The 16378-nt window shown below is 29.9% G+C and overlaps 1 protein-coding gene and 1 pseudogene across 1 annotated transcript; both read right to left on the bottom strand.

The window, feature by feature from the left end:
* Window positions 1–1351: 1351 nt before the first annotated feature.
* On the bottom strand, window positions 1352–3310 carry LOC114383306 (annotated as a pseudogene).
* A 4842-nt stretch (window positions 3311–8152) lies between these two features.
* On the bottom strand, window positions 8153–9618 carry LOC114383691 (BRI1 kinase inhibitor 1-like). Its single transcript, XM_028343414.1, has one exon. It carries the CDS (start codon window positions 9426–9428, stop codon window positions 8526–8528), a length of 903 nt encoding a protein of 300 aa, XP_028199215.1. The 5' UTR covers window positions 9429–9618; the 3' UTR covers window positions 8153–8525.
* Window positions 9619–16378: the final 6760 nt, after the last annotated feature.

Raw genomic sequence — 16378 nt, 5'->3', positions numbered from 1 at the left:
GTTTAAAAGCCTTAGACTTTTTTAAACGAATATAAGTCCTTTGGATTGTGTTGGGATCAATCAACCCAAAACATAACTTGAATCCGTCCTTAAAATATGTTCAACCTAATTTTTAAAACTCAAGTCTCAAATCCATCTAAATTAATTTCGTAACTGGTTAAATTAGATAACAAGTTGAATTTTGCATATCCAAGTGTGCATCTATATATTTTCCTTTCGTGTATTGGAAAAAGAATCCAGAAAAAAAAAAATGTTGAAGTACATGCTCTATATTAGGGCCGGCCCTGGGGTGACATGAGAGTGCGACAGCTCAGGACCCATGATAAGGAGAGGTCCAAAAATATTTTTTAAATAGTTGTATGGTAATTTTTTAATGTTATGTTATTAATAGATTAAATTATTACTTTGATTATATCTCTTTTTATATTTAAATGAAAATATAACATGTGATTATAAAATACTAATATCTTAGTTGTTAGTTTTTTTTAACGTGTTACGTTTATAAATTTATTTTAAATGAATTTTTATCTCATCGTAACATTAACATGTTGTAGATATATAATAATATATAGAATTAAAGTATTTGTTTTTATCAAAAAGATTAAGAAAAACACAAACTAAAACTCAAATTATAAAGGAGTTTACTTATATCTATCTATACTATAAAATTTCTAACGAATAATAAAACTTTCAATATTCTCAATAACATGATATTTTATCAACAGATGATAACATAAGAATAAATTGAATAAAAATATAATTTATTTTATTTAAATTTATTAAAATTATATTATTCACTTAATAAAAAAAATATTTTTTAACAAAATTATGTTATACTTCTTTTTTTATATAATTTATGTTTATATTTTAAAATACTTATATATAAAAGCCTCGTTTTATTATTTCGCCTGGTGTCCGTAAAATATGAGGACCGCCATGGTCTATATATAAGCCTTCTCGCAGGTAGAGAATTAAAACCCCACATATGCATGCGTCCCAGCAACACGCGAAGGAGGTTTTTCTTATTCAACTTTCAATTAATCACTTACTCTCATTTCAACTTTTCAACTATTTGAAGATTCAAATTTTATTAAAATATTAAAACAATTCACTGTTTTCTAGGTCTATGCCTTTGTGGTAGCAAGGTGATTTTTTTTTCCATGGAGATTGGATAATATGGAAGCCAAAGAAAAAAAGTGATATAAACAAATACAGATACAAAAGAAGCTAATCTAGTCAGTAGCTATTGAAGTTGGTACTAGAAAAATTAGAAACCTTATTTTCATAAAAAAAAAGAAGAAATATTTCATTACTTACTTTAAAAAGTAATAACAAAAGTGAGGTGGTAATGCTATAATAAAAATAACAAGTTAAAATTAATCACTAAAGATTCAATGACCAAGAAGATTAAAAAAGATTGATGATAAAGGGTAGCAATGGAGTTGATTAAAATATATTTTTTAAGATTGTTTAAATTATGTCATTTTGGAGTATTTGCACTGACCTTCTTAACTAAATCTCCCTTCCTTCAGATTCAAGGATGCTAGCTGGTCAGATTTTGGAGTATTTGCACTATCCTTCTTAACTAAATTCTCTTTGACCAATATTGATAGTTTGAGATTTTCAAAACTTTGGTGTGTTTACAACATCCCCGGCAATGGCATCACACCTTCCAGAATGAGAACAATCTCTTTGCTGCGAATGCAACTCAGAGGCCTTTATTGCTGGCCTCCCAATGTCAAAATTCTTAGTAACTTCCTCACTCTGTATAACCTAAACAAGAACTATAACATATCAGTGTCAACCAGAACTAAATACAATTTTGCTTGTTTCATTTAGACTCAGGATTAGCATCTAGCTTACCAGAGCTTTTCAATTATGAAACCCTGTTTGTTAAGAATTTTATAAGGCAAGAATGTCGACCTTTATTAAGTTCATAAATGCTAACAGAAAAGGCAATAAGCCAAAAATTGAGATTTTAATTTTTAGAAGAAATTTAATTCATTTTACCTCATATAAATCATTTTTATGTAATTTTGCAGTAAGTACTTACAGACAAATTTATCCAAAGTGGATTAAAACCGGCCTCAACATGTAAAAGCTCCAATAACAAATTTATCAAGAAGAATTTAGCATCATTTACCTAAGGTAGCATTAGAGTTGCAGCATGCAAGACCTCCTCAGCATGGACACGAACATCTCCACATCCTGCACTTGCAGGGCACGACATCTCATTGAACACAGGCTTAGAACTGATGCCATATTGATCACTGCAAGAACAAGTTTGCTCCTTGATTTTACGCCGTGGTAAATGCAAAACATTGTCCAAGGCATCACCCTAGTCTTCTTCCTATCACTACGAGGTAGTTGATGATCAAAATTGAGATTGGTAGACCACTTCAGCTCAACAACTTGGCTGCAATCTTGGCGCGCTCCGTCAAATCCACCCCATTCGCATCACCATCTTCACCTTCCCCTCTCAAAGACCTTGACACAATCCCAAGAATTCAGGCACAGCGAGACTTAGTCCTACCAACAACCTTAGCCTCTGAATTTGACTTGTCTGGTGAATCAAAGTTCCAACTTTTGGACTTGAAATGCCTCTTACTTCCACTCGGTGATGTGATATCATCGGGTTCACTTTCACCACCAAAAAATATAGATTCCTCTTCTTCTTCTTCTTCTTCTTCTTCTTCTTCTTCTTCTTCTTCTTCTTCTTCTTCTTCTTCTTCTTCTTCTTCTTCTTCTTCTTCTTGTGTATCTGCATGATGGAGGAAAATAACTTCCCCATTACGGTTCAAGTACATGCAGAAATCAGGTTTTACACCGTTGACACTGACATGGACCTCAACCTTTTCCTTCAAAACCTTGTGGTATTTCCCAAACCTTACATACCATGGAGAGGATTTGAAGCTCCCATCCTTCTGCTGAACCACAACAATGTCCACCGCGCCACCGAAAGGGAGAAACAGCACTGAAACGGTGTAGACACTGCGGCTGATGAAGCTGCCTAGCTTCCCCACCACTTGCATATTAATATCCACTACGGAGATCACAGATATCTTCTACTAGAGACAATCCTGATCGAACCAACAAAAATTACCATACTAATAAAATTCTCTTCTCCCCCAGAAGCAATCCTGGTCGAGCCGAAAAGAATTACTATTTCTATACAATAAAATCTGTGTCTCCGAGCATTTAAAACATCAAAGCTTGCATATTAATGTTGATCCAATTATGTCACAAACGTTCCAATTTCGACCCAATCTATAAGGTCGGTCTCGTATTCTTAATTTCGAAAAAATTGATGAAAGAGATATGGTAGTTTTGAACTTTCCCGGACCGGATATAAGGATTAAGCAATTGCAGGTAGAGAAATATTCAGTTGGAATGTGCCGTGGCAATTATGGTGAATTTTGAGAATATTCTTGAGATATAATTCTAATTCAAACACGTTAAACTAGATAAAAATAATTGATTGAAAGTTTCAGACGTGGGTTATGGGGGGTTTGAGAGAGAAGGCCCCACTGCATCCCACGTTATGAGAATGCAGGGTGATTGATAGCGACGTATGAAACACAAGACTTGATGTGAATTTCCAATTGCGGCTTTCTCTGCTGCTACCACCGTTGCCGATTCAAAACACCAAGGTTCGTGATTGAGGGGTAGAAGATGAAGATAACAGTTTAATTATGTCCTAAGAAAAGTTTAGGAAAATTACAAGTACTAGTAGTATTTAGTACCCTCTCAATTTCCTCGCTACCATAGCAATCACCTTTATATAATTCATGATAATTCATAATCAAAATTTAATTATACTAAGAGTTTAACGTTCATAGTGTATTGTAATTTAATCACAAATTATCATTATTTTTTGGTATATTTTTTTAAGTAAAATTATTGTAAAAATCAATAAATTTATCTTATATATAATATAATTAATATAAAATTATTTATACTATTAGTATATATTTTTTAATTAACCATGATATTGGTATAAAATTGTTCTCATCCCCTCCAAACAATTTATTTTATACCAACAAATCTATCAAGATTCAAACTTTGAATCATTTGTTTAAGGAATATATATTCCTTATATCAACTATTGTTAGTCTTTATTCATATACTTTGTTTAAAATATTTTATTAATTGATAATTGTTTTTTATTTTAAAATAATTATTACTTACCATCGAATGCACCGATAAATTAATACAGAATTACTCTAGTTTATAAATTGTTATATATATATATATATATATATATATATATATATATAATAAAATCATTAATATTTATAATAATTTGTTTAAAATCAGATCGAACTTTATCTCTAATTTATAAAAATATTTAAACTTTTATTTTAAGAACAGTATCAGTAAATAATAATACATTCTTTTTAACATTTATTCTATTATTGATTAAAATTTATAAAAAAAAACTATAAAATTCTAAGTATGACTTATTGAATGAGAAGTAAGACTTATAAAATTTAATGATTTTAAAAAATAGCTAATGTTAAAGAACGTATTAAAAATGTATTACTAACATTTATCTTTAATAAATTATTATAACTACGATTCAGTTATAATTAGACCATCGAATCTTGAATTATTATCTTTATGGGTTCAATTATTGATTCAATTTAATTATATATTACTTAGTCTAATATTTCTTTAGAAGTAGATGTTGTTAAATTAGATATCCAACTGTTGGAATCTTGTTAGTTATTGAATGGTGTTAGTTAATATGCTTAGAAGTTTTTTATGCAACTAGTCCCTAATAGTATTTTAAATAATTTAAAGTTAACTTTAGATTAACTTTTCTTGAAAAAAATGTTTTACGATCATTTATGTATATTTCTATTATTATTTTAAATCTTCATATAATAATTTTATTTAATGTTATTATTTCAATAAATTATTGCTGGACATCGAACAAACAAATAGCTAATAATAATAAATGCATGATCTATCGATTTTTTGTCATTGATTATTGAATGGTTTGGTTATTGTCTTGGTGTCCTTTCTCTTGTCCAAGAGGATACGTGCACTTGCAAATATAATGGGCTTTAATTTCAATTGGGCTTTTAGACAATTTAGAAAGGAAAAAGTTTGGCAATTACTTAACGTACCCTTTTTTCGCTTGGTGCATCTCCGAATTTTCTTATATTTACCCTTCTTCTCCCAAGCAAAACCCTCCCTCCTCTCTCTCAAACCTCCATGGCAGCCACACTGAAGCTTGACGACTCCACCCAACACCACCACACTACACCAAACGCACCCCCCCCCCCCCCCCAGCTCCACCCACCATTGTCGCTGCACCCAAACACCGCCACTCATGCCTCCACACCGCACCCATACCCACCATCACCACACGCATCAGTATCAACCATGAGCCTTGATGTTGTTCTAAACTCAATGTTGTTGCACCACCATAATTGTATTATGGATAGAGTAATCTATAATGCAAATGTATTATGAATTACTCAATTCACAATACATTTGTGAATGGTGAGGCAAAATGGTGGATTTAGTGCGACATGAAGATTCGGTGAGTCACAGTGGTGCGACATGAAGGTGTGGCGCTGGTCATGGAGTATGGCAGTTGTGTTGGGTGGAGGTCAGGTGTGATGGACATGGAGGTTTGGGGGAGGAGTATTGCTTGGAAGAAGAAGAGTAAAAAGAGATATTAGAAAATGTGGGGTGTATCCAGAAAAAATGAGACGCCTTAAGTAATTGTCAAAAAGTTTGTGATTATCCATGCCCCGTATTTATATATAAAGACTTTATCATTTGTTCATTCTTTATCATTAGCATGATGATATGATCTTCGTGACTTTCACCAGCATTTGTCTATCATGAAAGTTACACATTTGAAATGTCGAGATTGACAAAGTCAATATTGTGCATCATATATAGCTCTAATATAATTGTCGTACTTAGTACTTTATTAACTTCCCTAATTTGTTCTGCACCCATCTCGTCTCCATCCATTCATGTCTTTCCCTTAATTTCCCTAATAATTATTTTGATTAAAATATACCCCCACTTTCTACTTCATCTTTATTGCCATTATGGGTGGGGTCTATAGCTAAAAAAATATTGCATTTTATTTTAACTTTATTTCTTGTTAAATCAACTCTACCAAAAGTTGAGAATTGGTTCAATGTTAGGGGAGAAAATCGCACACAACACAAGGATAAAAAAAAAATACCACAAATTACATAACAAAAATGAAAATACAAATTTAATGTGATTTAATACTTCTTACATATGTTTACAAAAATGTTCCAACAAAAGTATTTACTTGTTTCATAGGCTAATTTACTTTGGCTTCTATCATATACTCTCTCACATATATTCATATTTATTTGGGTCTGGAACTTTTTTGGCTTGAGATACTTCTTTTCAATATTAGTTGTGAATAACTTCTTTTTTTTCTTTTTTTTATTATGAAGAAAAAAAATTTCTTTTTGGTAACTATGTCATTGGAGTAAAATATTTATTATTTTTGTCAATAATTAATCTTTGTTGTAATAAAAAAATTCTTTATTTGTAAATTTGACCAATCACTTTTAATAGGATTTTATTTAATCACATTTTTTATGCACTAGACTAAGACTAAAACTTGATATCTTATTTAAAGGATTTGAGCTCAACTCTATTTGGAATAATAAATTGTTGGTAAAGGAATAACTTTTTGAATAAACACCAATTAATTACTTCTAAGATTTTCAAGAGTCATCTTTAAAAAAATACTGACATCACACGCATACTACTACCTTCAATTCAAAACTATTGATGTTAAAAGTTACTGTACATTCATTAAAGAGCCTTAAATAAATATTAAATGTCAATATATTTAGTCTAAAAAACTCTTGTTTAATATAAGACATAAATGTAGTTTGCTATTTGTTGAAGTGCTTTTTTTAATAGGTTGCATGTATAGTTTTGTTTTTGGTAAAGATTAAATGTAGTTAGTTTAAATAGAGATACATGTGGAAAAAAAATAATGATACTTCAAATTTATAAACATTACTAGTTTTGAATTAAAAAAAAAACTCTAAAACATCTATAATTTTTTAAGGGAGGGAATCATATCACCACTCTTTCTATATCAATTTATTATTATAGGAACCTCAAAATTAAGTAATATGTCATTAGTATATTTCTTAATAAAAAATTATAATTCCCAATAAAATAATAGTTTAACTTGTCTTAAATCACAATTCGTTGAATTCAATGAGTTAAAAGTTGTTTTATATTCAACGAATTAGGTTTAAATTTGACTCTCTAATTCACTAAGTACCAAATTTACTTTCAAGTTCTCCATAGAGTCCAAACACCATGGAGCATCCCTTTCTCATTTCACTTGCTTCCCTTCCCTTTCTAGCTTATTTCCTAATAAGATAAAGTACCAATATCAATATTATTAGGTATTGTAATTAATTGTCTTTGAAACTATAATCAGATAATGATGATATTCCTTATGTTTCTAGGCAAATAATTTGGTTGGTGTGTGTAGATTTAGCTTTCGTGATTGTTAAGTATGTGAGGAAACTGTTCACACCCTTTAAGAATCTATATCATATACTGTATCATATATATGTACGTTGTGTTTTGTCACTAACAGTTGTAAGCTGTAACCTTACCCTTCACAAATCCATAAAAACTTTCTTGACATGATTGTGACAGGTAGAACATATTATTTGGCAAGGGAATTGAATCAATTAATCAGGTATATCTGGTCCAAACACGTCTCAATTGGACAGATTGGATATGATTTTGAAAGAAAACAAAACAGCAACGCAAAGGAAAATGAAAGAAGAAGAAATAGGTCATCATTATGGATCCTGCAAGGACAATGCAAAGAGAACATTTGCCCTCAATGATGGTAAAATCTGACACATCTCAGCCTGCTAGGTGCATATTCATGTCAAAATGGCCACATAGAGAATCAGTACCACTTTCTTGAAAAAAAAAATATGCAAATTGTTTCGTGTGGATATCTCTCTTATCAACCCGTGTATTCTGGATGCATATCAATTATTCTATATTTGATCTAAAAAGAAACAGAACCGGCCACTAGCTGAAGCTTCGAAAAATTCATACATATTATAATATAATACAAGTTGCTCTAGATTCTAGAACATAATCTAATAACATTTGAGGTATTATTTCCAGTTGTGACTTTTTTAATCACATTATTATGGTACATTTTTTATGTACACAATTACTTAAATACCACATGCAAAATCAATGATAAGAAATAAAACTCAAGAGACAAAAAAGGGGAAAAGAAAAATTCTCTCCTATCCATGAATCAAGACTTGATTTTGTATTTTAACTGACATAATCTGGGTTTAGTAAAAGGAACTAATCCTTCACAACCTGACAAATCATGGTTCATTGAGAGAGATGTACATATTTAGTGATCTGATATGTCTCGAACAGGATTGTCTATAAAGTAAGATGTCTTGAACAACATTGTCTTTGAAGTAAGATACGTACGGAAACACAAAAAATCAGCACTTGAGCTTCTCTTCTTTTGCAATTGAATTTTTGCAGTGAGCAATTGCAGCTTGAATGGCTGCTTGCAACTCTTCCATGGTACTGTCACTAGCAGGAGGAAGAGGTGTGGTTGCAATCAATAAACCACTGTTTGTAGGAGAAGTCGTCATTGATGCTGGTGCTGAATATTGTCCTCTCCAACCCTGCTTATAATTCCTCGGAGTTACATTTCCTGAATAAGAATAGCACTGTCCCCGGGGTCTAATTTTCTCCCTTTGTCCTTTGAAAAGCATCCTAGGCTGGACCATTCTCAAGTACTTTTTTATTGCATGGATCACATCAAACCTCACCTTCTTCTTGTGCTTCACCTTATCTTCCTTATCTTGGTACCCTTTGTGCCCCTTGGTTAATCCAAATAATGAAAAAGCAAATTTGGACTTACCCTGTACCTTTTTTCCTATGTTGTTGTTGTTGTTGTCTTGGTCTCTTTTGCTGCTGTTATTGCTGTCTGAGGTGCTGCTCCTGCTGCTGCCACTACTGTCCTTAATGGAGTGGCTTTCATCTTCTAATAACTCTCTGATGGGGAGGGTGAAGCTGTCCATGGAATTAGTTGAAGAGCGAGGAGGCGACGAAGGAAGGTGTGAAAGGAGTTGTAGAGGGAGCAAGTGACCATGGAAGAAAATGTCATCAGCAGGAGACAAATCAAGTGCAAGAGATGATGAATTAGGTGGGGCTTTGGAATTATCAGATGGGAATGTGGAGTGGTGGAGGGAGATTGTGAAGGAGAACTCTTGAGAAGGGGAAGAGGGTGACGAAGATGTTTGGTCTAGTTCTCTATTCACTGCTTCTTCAATTTGATTCTGTTGCTTTGGCACATCGTTTTCTGTGTTCTTTTGGTGTTGATGATGAGTTTCCATAACAGTGAGGTTGCCTTGAAGGATAACAAGATTTGATGCAATATCTGAAATTCTTGGTGTATAGTCTTTTCTTTTTGTTATAGCCAGAGGAAAAAGCTTTGTAATGTTCCTTGTATGAATGTCAAATAAACCTTTAGAGGGGGATAAAGGAATCAAAAAAATGAGGAAAAAAAGAAAAGAGAGTGAGTCATTGTCAAAGCTCATTTGGTCTTTTTCGGTAACTTTATTTTAAGAAAAACTAACCATACGTGTATACTATAAAAACTGGTTCTCGTGTTTTTACGCTACATATTTATATTTGTGTTTTATAAACTTGTATCCCTACGCATGACGCAAGCATGTCATAAATAAATGCGACCAAATTCGATCATTTTAATGGTAAGACTATTTTTTTTAGTTTAATGATGATATATTCAACTATGATTCAATTACAAATTATTATTGATATAATTTTTAAAATAATTATTATAAAAATTAAAAAATTTATTATATACAATAATTTATTATTAAATAATAATATAAAATAATTTTATTTTATATTATCGGTACATAATTTACTGGTTAGTAATCACACACCGACAACATAATTTTACACTGTCAATTAATTATAAATCATTATTAATATAACTTTTACACTTCATTCATTTGCATAGAAAGAAAAAAAACAATAAAATAAAATACTATTCACACTTTTATACTTTACCTTAATTTAAAACTTTAATCTCATTTCATTTTCTTTATATTTCTTTCCATGCTATGGCACGGTACGTTAATATAAACATTGTAAAAGTATACATATTTAAATGAAAGGTGTGATGTTACTCTTATATAGTTGATGATGGAGCAGTGCCATTTTCTTTTTGTTTTGGCTTGTGCTATAGAACGTATGGGTGTTTGGCGGTGACACTATGGAATGAGATGACTGGTGAGATGATAAATTTCAGTGGTGTGTTGAAAAAAGGTTGGCTCTTTTGTTGAATCCTTGTCAGGTCGACCAGCAATTTCGCTGGTTTTGGAAATAAGGTCACAAACATCCAAATTTGGCCACCAAAACAAGATGGGATTGGCACTTCACACATTTTGGACTTGTTTATAAAATTTCTATGTATGAGTAACGATATATATATATATATATATATAATTTTCATTGTTTATTTTTTTTATTATATCATCTATCACATTTTTATTACATTTTTAAATATTGTTTTTATTTTTCTATAGTATAGATTAGTGTAATATATGCATGAATCATTTTTCAATTTATATTGGAAGTAACAATGGATAGAGTTTTAAAAATTATACACTCACAAGTAATAATTTTAATATTTGTTCTTATATTTAATCAATAGTTACGTATTTATATTTAGACTCATTGTTGGATTTGTGTTAAAAAAAAGAGAAAATTAGTAATTAAAAAAGAACAAATTATATTAATACTCCATGAAGTTTTATCAAAATTTTCTTAATATCTTTTCTTTTTTAACCTTGTATTATTTCCTTTTAAAAAAAATAAAAAAAAAAACATTACTATAACACTTTCTTAACTTGTTTAAAAAACTTTAGTATCCCTTACTATAAATATTACAAAAAACAATACAATATGTTATAATACTAAAAAATTTATAATTAGGGTCTTTTACTTCTCGATGAAACTCCAAAGATATCTCCATAAATTTTGATCTTTTGGGATGACTATAAGATTAATTCTTAATTCAAAATTTAGTCACACTTAAAACTCTTTGTTTCTCTTGAAAAGATTGTATAAGCACAGATAAAACCTAGGTCCTTCACTTCTCCTACAAACTCCGTGTATGTTATCAACTAAATTACATTTATCATGTTATTCGTAGATATAAAGAAATATAATTCAAAGAAAGTAATTGGTGTAATTTGTTCTAAATAAATTATTGTAATTTAGGGGAAGAAATCTATCTTTTTTCTAGAAAAATATCCATTAAATTAAATTTGATTAATCTTCATTCTTAATTATTATCCATTAGTGTAAATGAACCAAAGTTTTAAGACTCAAACCGACCCGACAGGTCCGACCAATCGAACGACGACCCGATGACTGAACTGGGTTGGATCTTACATTTGATCGGGTGTGCTTTTGACCTAGAGCGACCTGACTAGGTTTGTGGTCAAACTGGGTGACCCGTTGACCCGGATCGGGTCACTTTTCCTTCTTTTTTTTTTAACTTGTGTTCTTTATATTTTGTTTGTGTTTTTTAAGCCTTGTGAATTTCAATGTGCAAGGAGAAAGATTTTTGGAACATGGGTAGCTATTTTTCTCATGGTTGTAAGGTTTCATAAAAGGAGAAAGTTATTCCATTGTGCTTTTGTTAGTTTTCATTATTATGAACTAGTTGAGTGTTGTTTTGCTCAATGGGAGACAATTTTGTTTGTGATTGTAAAATCATGTTTTTCGTAAAATAAATAAAAAGAGTTTCATTTAAAAATTAATAAAGTTTTTAGAAATTAAATAAATGAGAGAAAATTGTATTTGTTAATTAAAATAGGGATTTCATAGTATTAGAAAATAAATAGAGTAAAATGATATTTTAGAAAATAAATGGATGTTTTAATTGGTTATTTATTTAAAATAAAGTTCATTTTTATAAAATAATAAAATAAAGAAAAATAGAGTAAATAATAGGCTTAGAGTATCCTAACTATAAAGAGAGACATATTAGATTAGTTTTCACATTTATAATCTGTTTCTACACTTTCTCTTCCTTTCAAATTTCTTCTCTTTTTTTCCTCTCCCAAAACTCTCTCTTTTTCTCACATACACCCAAATCTATCTCAGTAAATAATCATTGACTCGTTAACCGTTGGATTGTCCTAAAATTTTGACATCACCTTCGGAACTCAATTTTGCATATTCCAATTGTTGGGATTTGCAAAATAACCACTGTACATTGATAAATTCTCCTCGCATGGAGACAGTAAAATTGAGGCTCTAATCCTTTCTCTTTCTCTCTAACGCTTGGAAATCTCAGCAACAACCAGAGGAAAAGCTTGAAGAATCTTAGGGAACTGCTAGAGACGCTGATATCACTTTCAGACTACACATGTGAGCCCGCTTAAAGGTAAGGAAAGAGTTTATTGCAATTGAGATTAGAGTGAACATGTATAAAGATCCTTAGATGATCAAATTAGGGTTAATTTTGAGGTATTTTATGCATTTTAATTTTGTTTGTACAATGATAATTACGAATTATTCATGTTTGACAGGTTAATTGATGCCCTAATGCGAATTGGATGGTTTAATTGAGTGTTTGGCTTTGAATGTTAGAAACTTAGAAATTTGGGAATTCTTGATTCTTGCATGTTTTCTTGAAATTGATTGATTGAGGGTTTTTGTTCCCTATGATGTGATCACATGTTCTATGTTATTAACTGAATGATTTTTTGCCTTCAATGTTGGAAGATTGTTATTGTATGATATACATACATATATATATATATATATATATATATATATATATATATATATATATATATATATATATATAATGTATGAGAAGTGATAATGTGTTAGTGAGAAGGTGTGATGAGACTTGTGTTTTGAACAAGTGTGGGATTAATATGTTCCTCAATGTTATTATACATGTTATTGTGAAGTGTAAAGTGATGACATTGAGTTGTGAACTATGAATTGTACAATGACACAACTGTAAGACCCTTTAAGGGAGATGAGTTTTTGTGTGACGAGTATTGTGATGGGATTTACTATGAGAACCCGACGAGTTAAATCACTTTGAGGTGCGACGAGTTAAAATTATTTTGAAAATAATTGAGTAGTTGTGTGTATTGCATAGTTCATAAGTAAAAGTCAATGTTAGTGCCATGTATATATTAATATTGTGTGATGTGTATATGATTCATGAGGTGTGATAACATGTTGCTTTGAGATTATAACATTGTGATTGAGATTGGTTGTATTTGATAAGTTAGATATGTGTTAAATTGTGAGATCACACGTGTATTGAGATGTTGTGTGCATTGAGTTGTGAGCTATGAACCGTACAATTACATGACTATAAGATCCTTTAAGGGCAACGGGTTAATGCGCGACGATTATTGTGATGGGATCCACTGTGGGAACCCGATGAGTTGAATCACTTTGAGGCGTGATGAGTTAAAATTATTTTGAGAACAATTAAAGAGCCGTATGTTTTGTATAGTTCATAGATAGAGTCTGTGTACTAAAATATTTTCTAGTTTGGACCTTAATCAAGAAGGATAGGCTCTGATGGACTCTTTAGAGTTTAGGTCTTGGGGGTAAATACACCCAGTTTGAGTTCTCATTTAAGCTTGTTTTGATTCCACATGATTGGAGTATTCTCGCAAAACAACGTGACCCTGACTGGTCTCCCTATAATTTTTCCTAGTGAGAGTGACCTGACTTACTAGTGTATAGTCTATCTTGTCATGTACTCCTAGGCGCTTGACGAAGTTTTTCATTGACATGGTACCACATTACATATAGGATTAAGTCTTAGTGTATTTATTGCATAATGTATGTGTAATGACCATTGTGACTTGCTATATGGTGGTGGATAATGAATTGTGCTAGTGTGAGATGTTGTGTTGTACTTGAGATTTGTTGTTCAGAACGTATGATTAATGTGAAGGTGTGAAATGTGATTTTTTGATTAAATCCTTGGGACAAATGATGTTATGCAATGAGTGGTAAAATGATGCGAATTGTGCTAAGTTGAGTTTGTTATACTTATACTATATATGTATATGTCTTTGTTTATCTCTATCTATTTAGGGATGTGATAACTCACTCTCCATGTGTTGTTTGTGTTTGGATCCTGTGATGATCTCGAACTTTGTGTTCGTGGGAGCAAATGGCTTAGTGGATTGCTTTAAAGAACCTCACGTTGGAGGATGTCGAAACACAATGTTCTAATAGGATGTGACATTGAGACATGAGTTTTTATATTATTTGCATAATGTTCTAAACATGTTATTTTATGTTGTTTCACTGCTTGTTCTTCTTTTGTAGAAAAAAATGACTGTCTTGTTTTGGGCTAGAGATATTTTTATACCCTTATTTGATAAGTTTTTAATTTGATGATTAACGTAGATGTGGACCTTTTACCTACATGAACTTTTTTATGCTTAGAAAATAAAATCCATTTTATGTAATTTTGTATTTTTATGTATTTTATTATATAAATATGTATATCAGGTAGGTAGAGGGTGTCATAGTGATTATAAGCTGAATTTTGTCTAATTTGTTGTGAGCAGAATAATTACCATTGTTGAATGAGATGTTGTACTAGAAAATTGTGAATTGATTGGAGAACTTGTCCCAACACCAACATATTAGACACTAGTAAATACAATTAGATATTATATTAGGTATTGAAACGTGAAACATATGTTAGTTGAACTTATTTAGTTATTTATGTTTGTAATCTTTGTTACTTATTTGTTTAAACTTAGACAATGATATTTTTTTAATTTTGATATCTAATTATCTATGTTATAAAATTATATTAATTTATGATATTATTTTTAAAGATGTATAAAATTTTTATATTTTTTTATTACAAACTGGATTATGCAGATCAACTAGTGACTCATCATTTTAATTACTAATCCAGCCACCCAGTATCAAGATCGAGTGAGTGATCGGGTAAGTTTTAAAAACTATGAAATCAACCTTTTATATATATATATATATATATATATATATATATATATATATATATATATATATATATTTTAGATTTGACTTATCTTATTTGAATTCAAGCCAAATAATTAAGATTACTGAGAATAATAATTTCTTATATTGACTAATCTATGCATTCGGTAGCGTGCAGCTCTACAAAATGAAAATAAATATTAGTATATAGATATTTTATTCATGTAAATGTGTACAAGATTTGATGATTATATCCTTGTATAAGTCATACTTTTGATTATTCAAAGACAGATTTTTCTTTTACTAAGATAAACACAAACATAATCTAACTAATTAACATTATTGACTAAAGTTATTTTCAACAGTAGAAAATTATACGAATAAAAGATACCTGATATGACAGCTTATGTTTAATTAGAATTTTAATGATGAGTTATTGAAGAGAAAAATAAAATATTGATGCAATTGTTTTTATTTATTTCTTTCTTCTTATAGTTTAAGATATAAGACGGAACAACTATAATAAAAATATAATTTTTACGGTTATATTTATATCAAATAATGAAATAAATTATACACTTTTATTATAAAATATTTAAAACAATATTGTAATTTTATAATAAAATATTTTATTTATTTTTATACATTGTTAATTTTTTTAAGACATTCCTTAATTAGTCCTCTTTCTCTGGACTCATTTAAGAAAAAAGAAACTTTATATATATATATATATATATATATATATATATATATATATATAATATAATATAATATAAATAAATTTTAATTATTTTTATCCTATTTAATGATAGAATCTCAAAAATATATTTTAATTAACTGAGATTTTATTTCTACATTTTTATTTTATTTTTTATATCAAAATTCAACAAAACAAACTTTAAAACAAATAAACGTGATTAGTAAATATTAAAAATTAATTTTTGTTTATTATTTAAAAAAATAGTTAATATATTTTACTTATATTTAAGTCTTGAAGAAGTATAGTCTCTTTTTTATTTCTAAAAATCTTAAAATATCTTCCTAAAAAAGAAATTTAAATTAGATATCTAACAATTAATAACATCTCATTACATTTCTTCCAATCAATGCGAACATAACCTTTTAAAGCATTCCGGAAAAATTCCTCATCTATCAGTGAGTCTCCTGAAAAAGAAATCATGTCCAGTTACACAGTTCGAAATTTGCACCGCTAATATGAAAATGAATCCTTGAATATAGTAAAATGATGTGTACGTTGACATTTCTGTGCTACAAAATTTAA

Source organism: Glycine soja, chromosome 14, assembly GCF_004193775.1.
Source record: "Glycine soja cultivar W05 chromosome 14, ASM419377v2, whole genome shotgun sequence".
Classification (NCBI taxonomy): Eukaryota; Viridiplantae; Streptophyta; class Magnoliopsida; order Fabales; family Fabaceae; genus Glycine; species Glycine soja.
The sequence above is the reverse complement of the archived record's forward strand: the minus strand, read 5'-3'. Positions and strand labels throughout refer to the sequence as shown.

What these genes read in the sequence shown, in the direction of transcription:
- LOC114383691 (XM_028343414.1), bottom strand. Translation starts at nt 9,428, where the DNA reads ATGGAAACTCATCATCAACACCAAAAGAACACAGAAAACGATGTGCCA.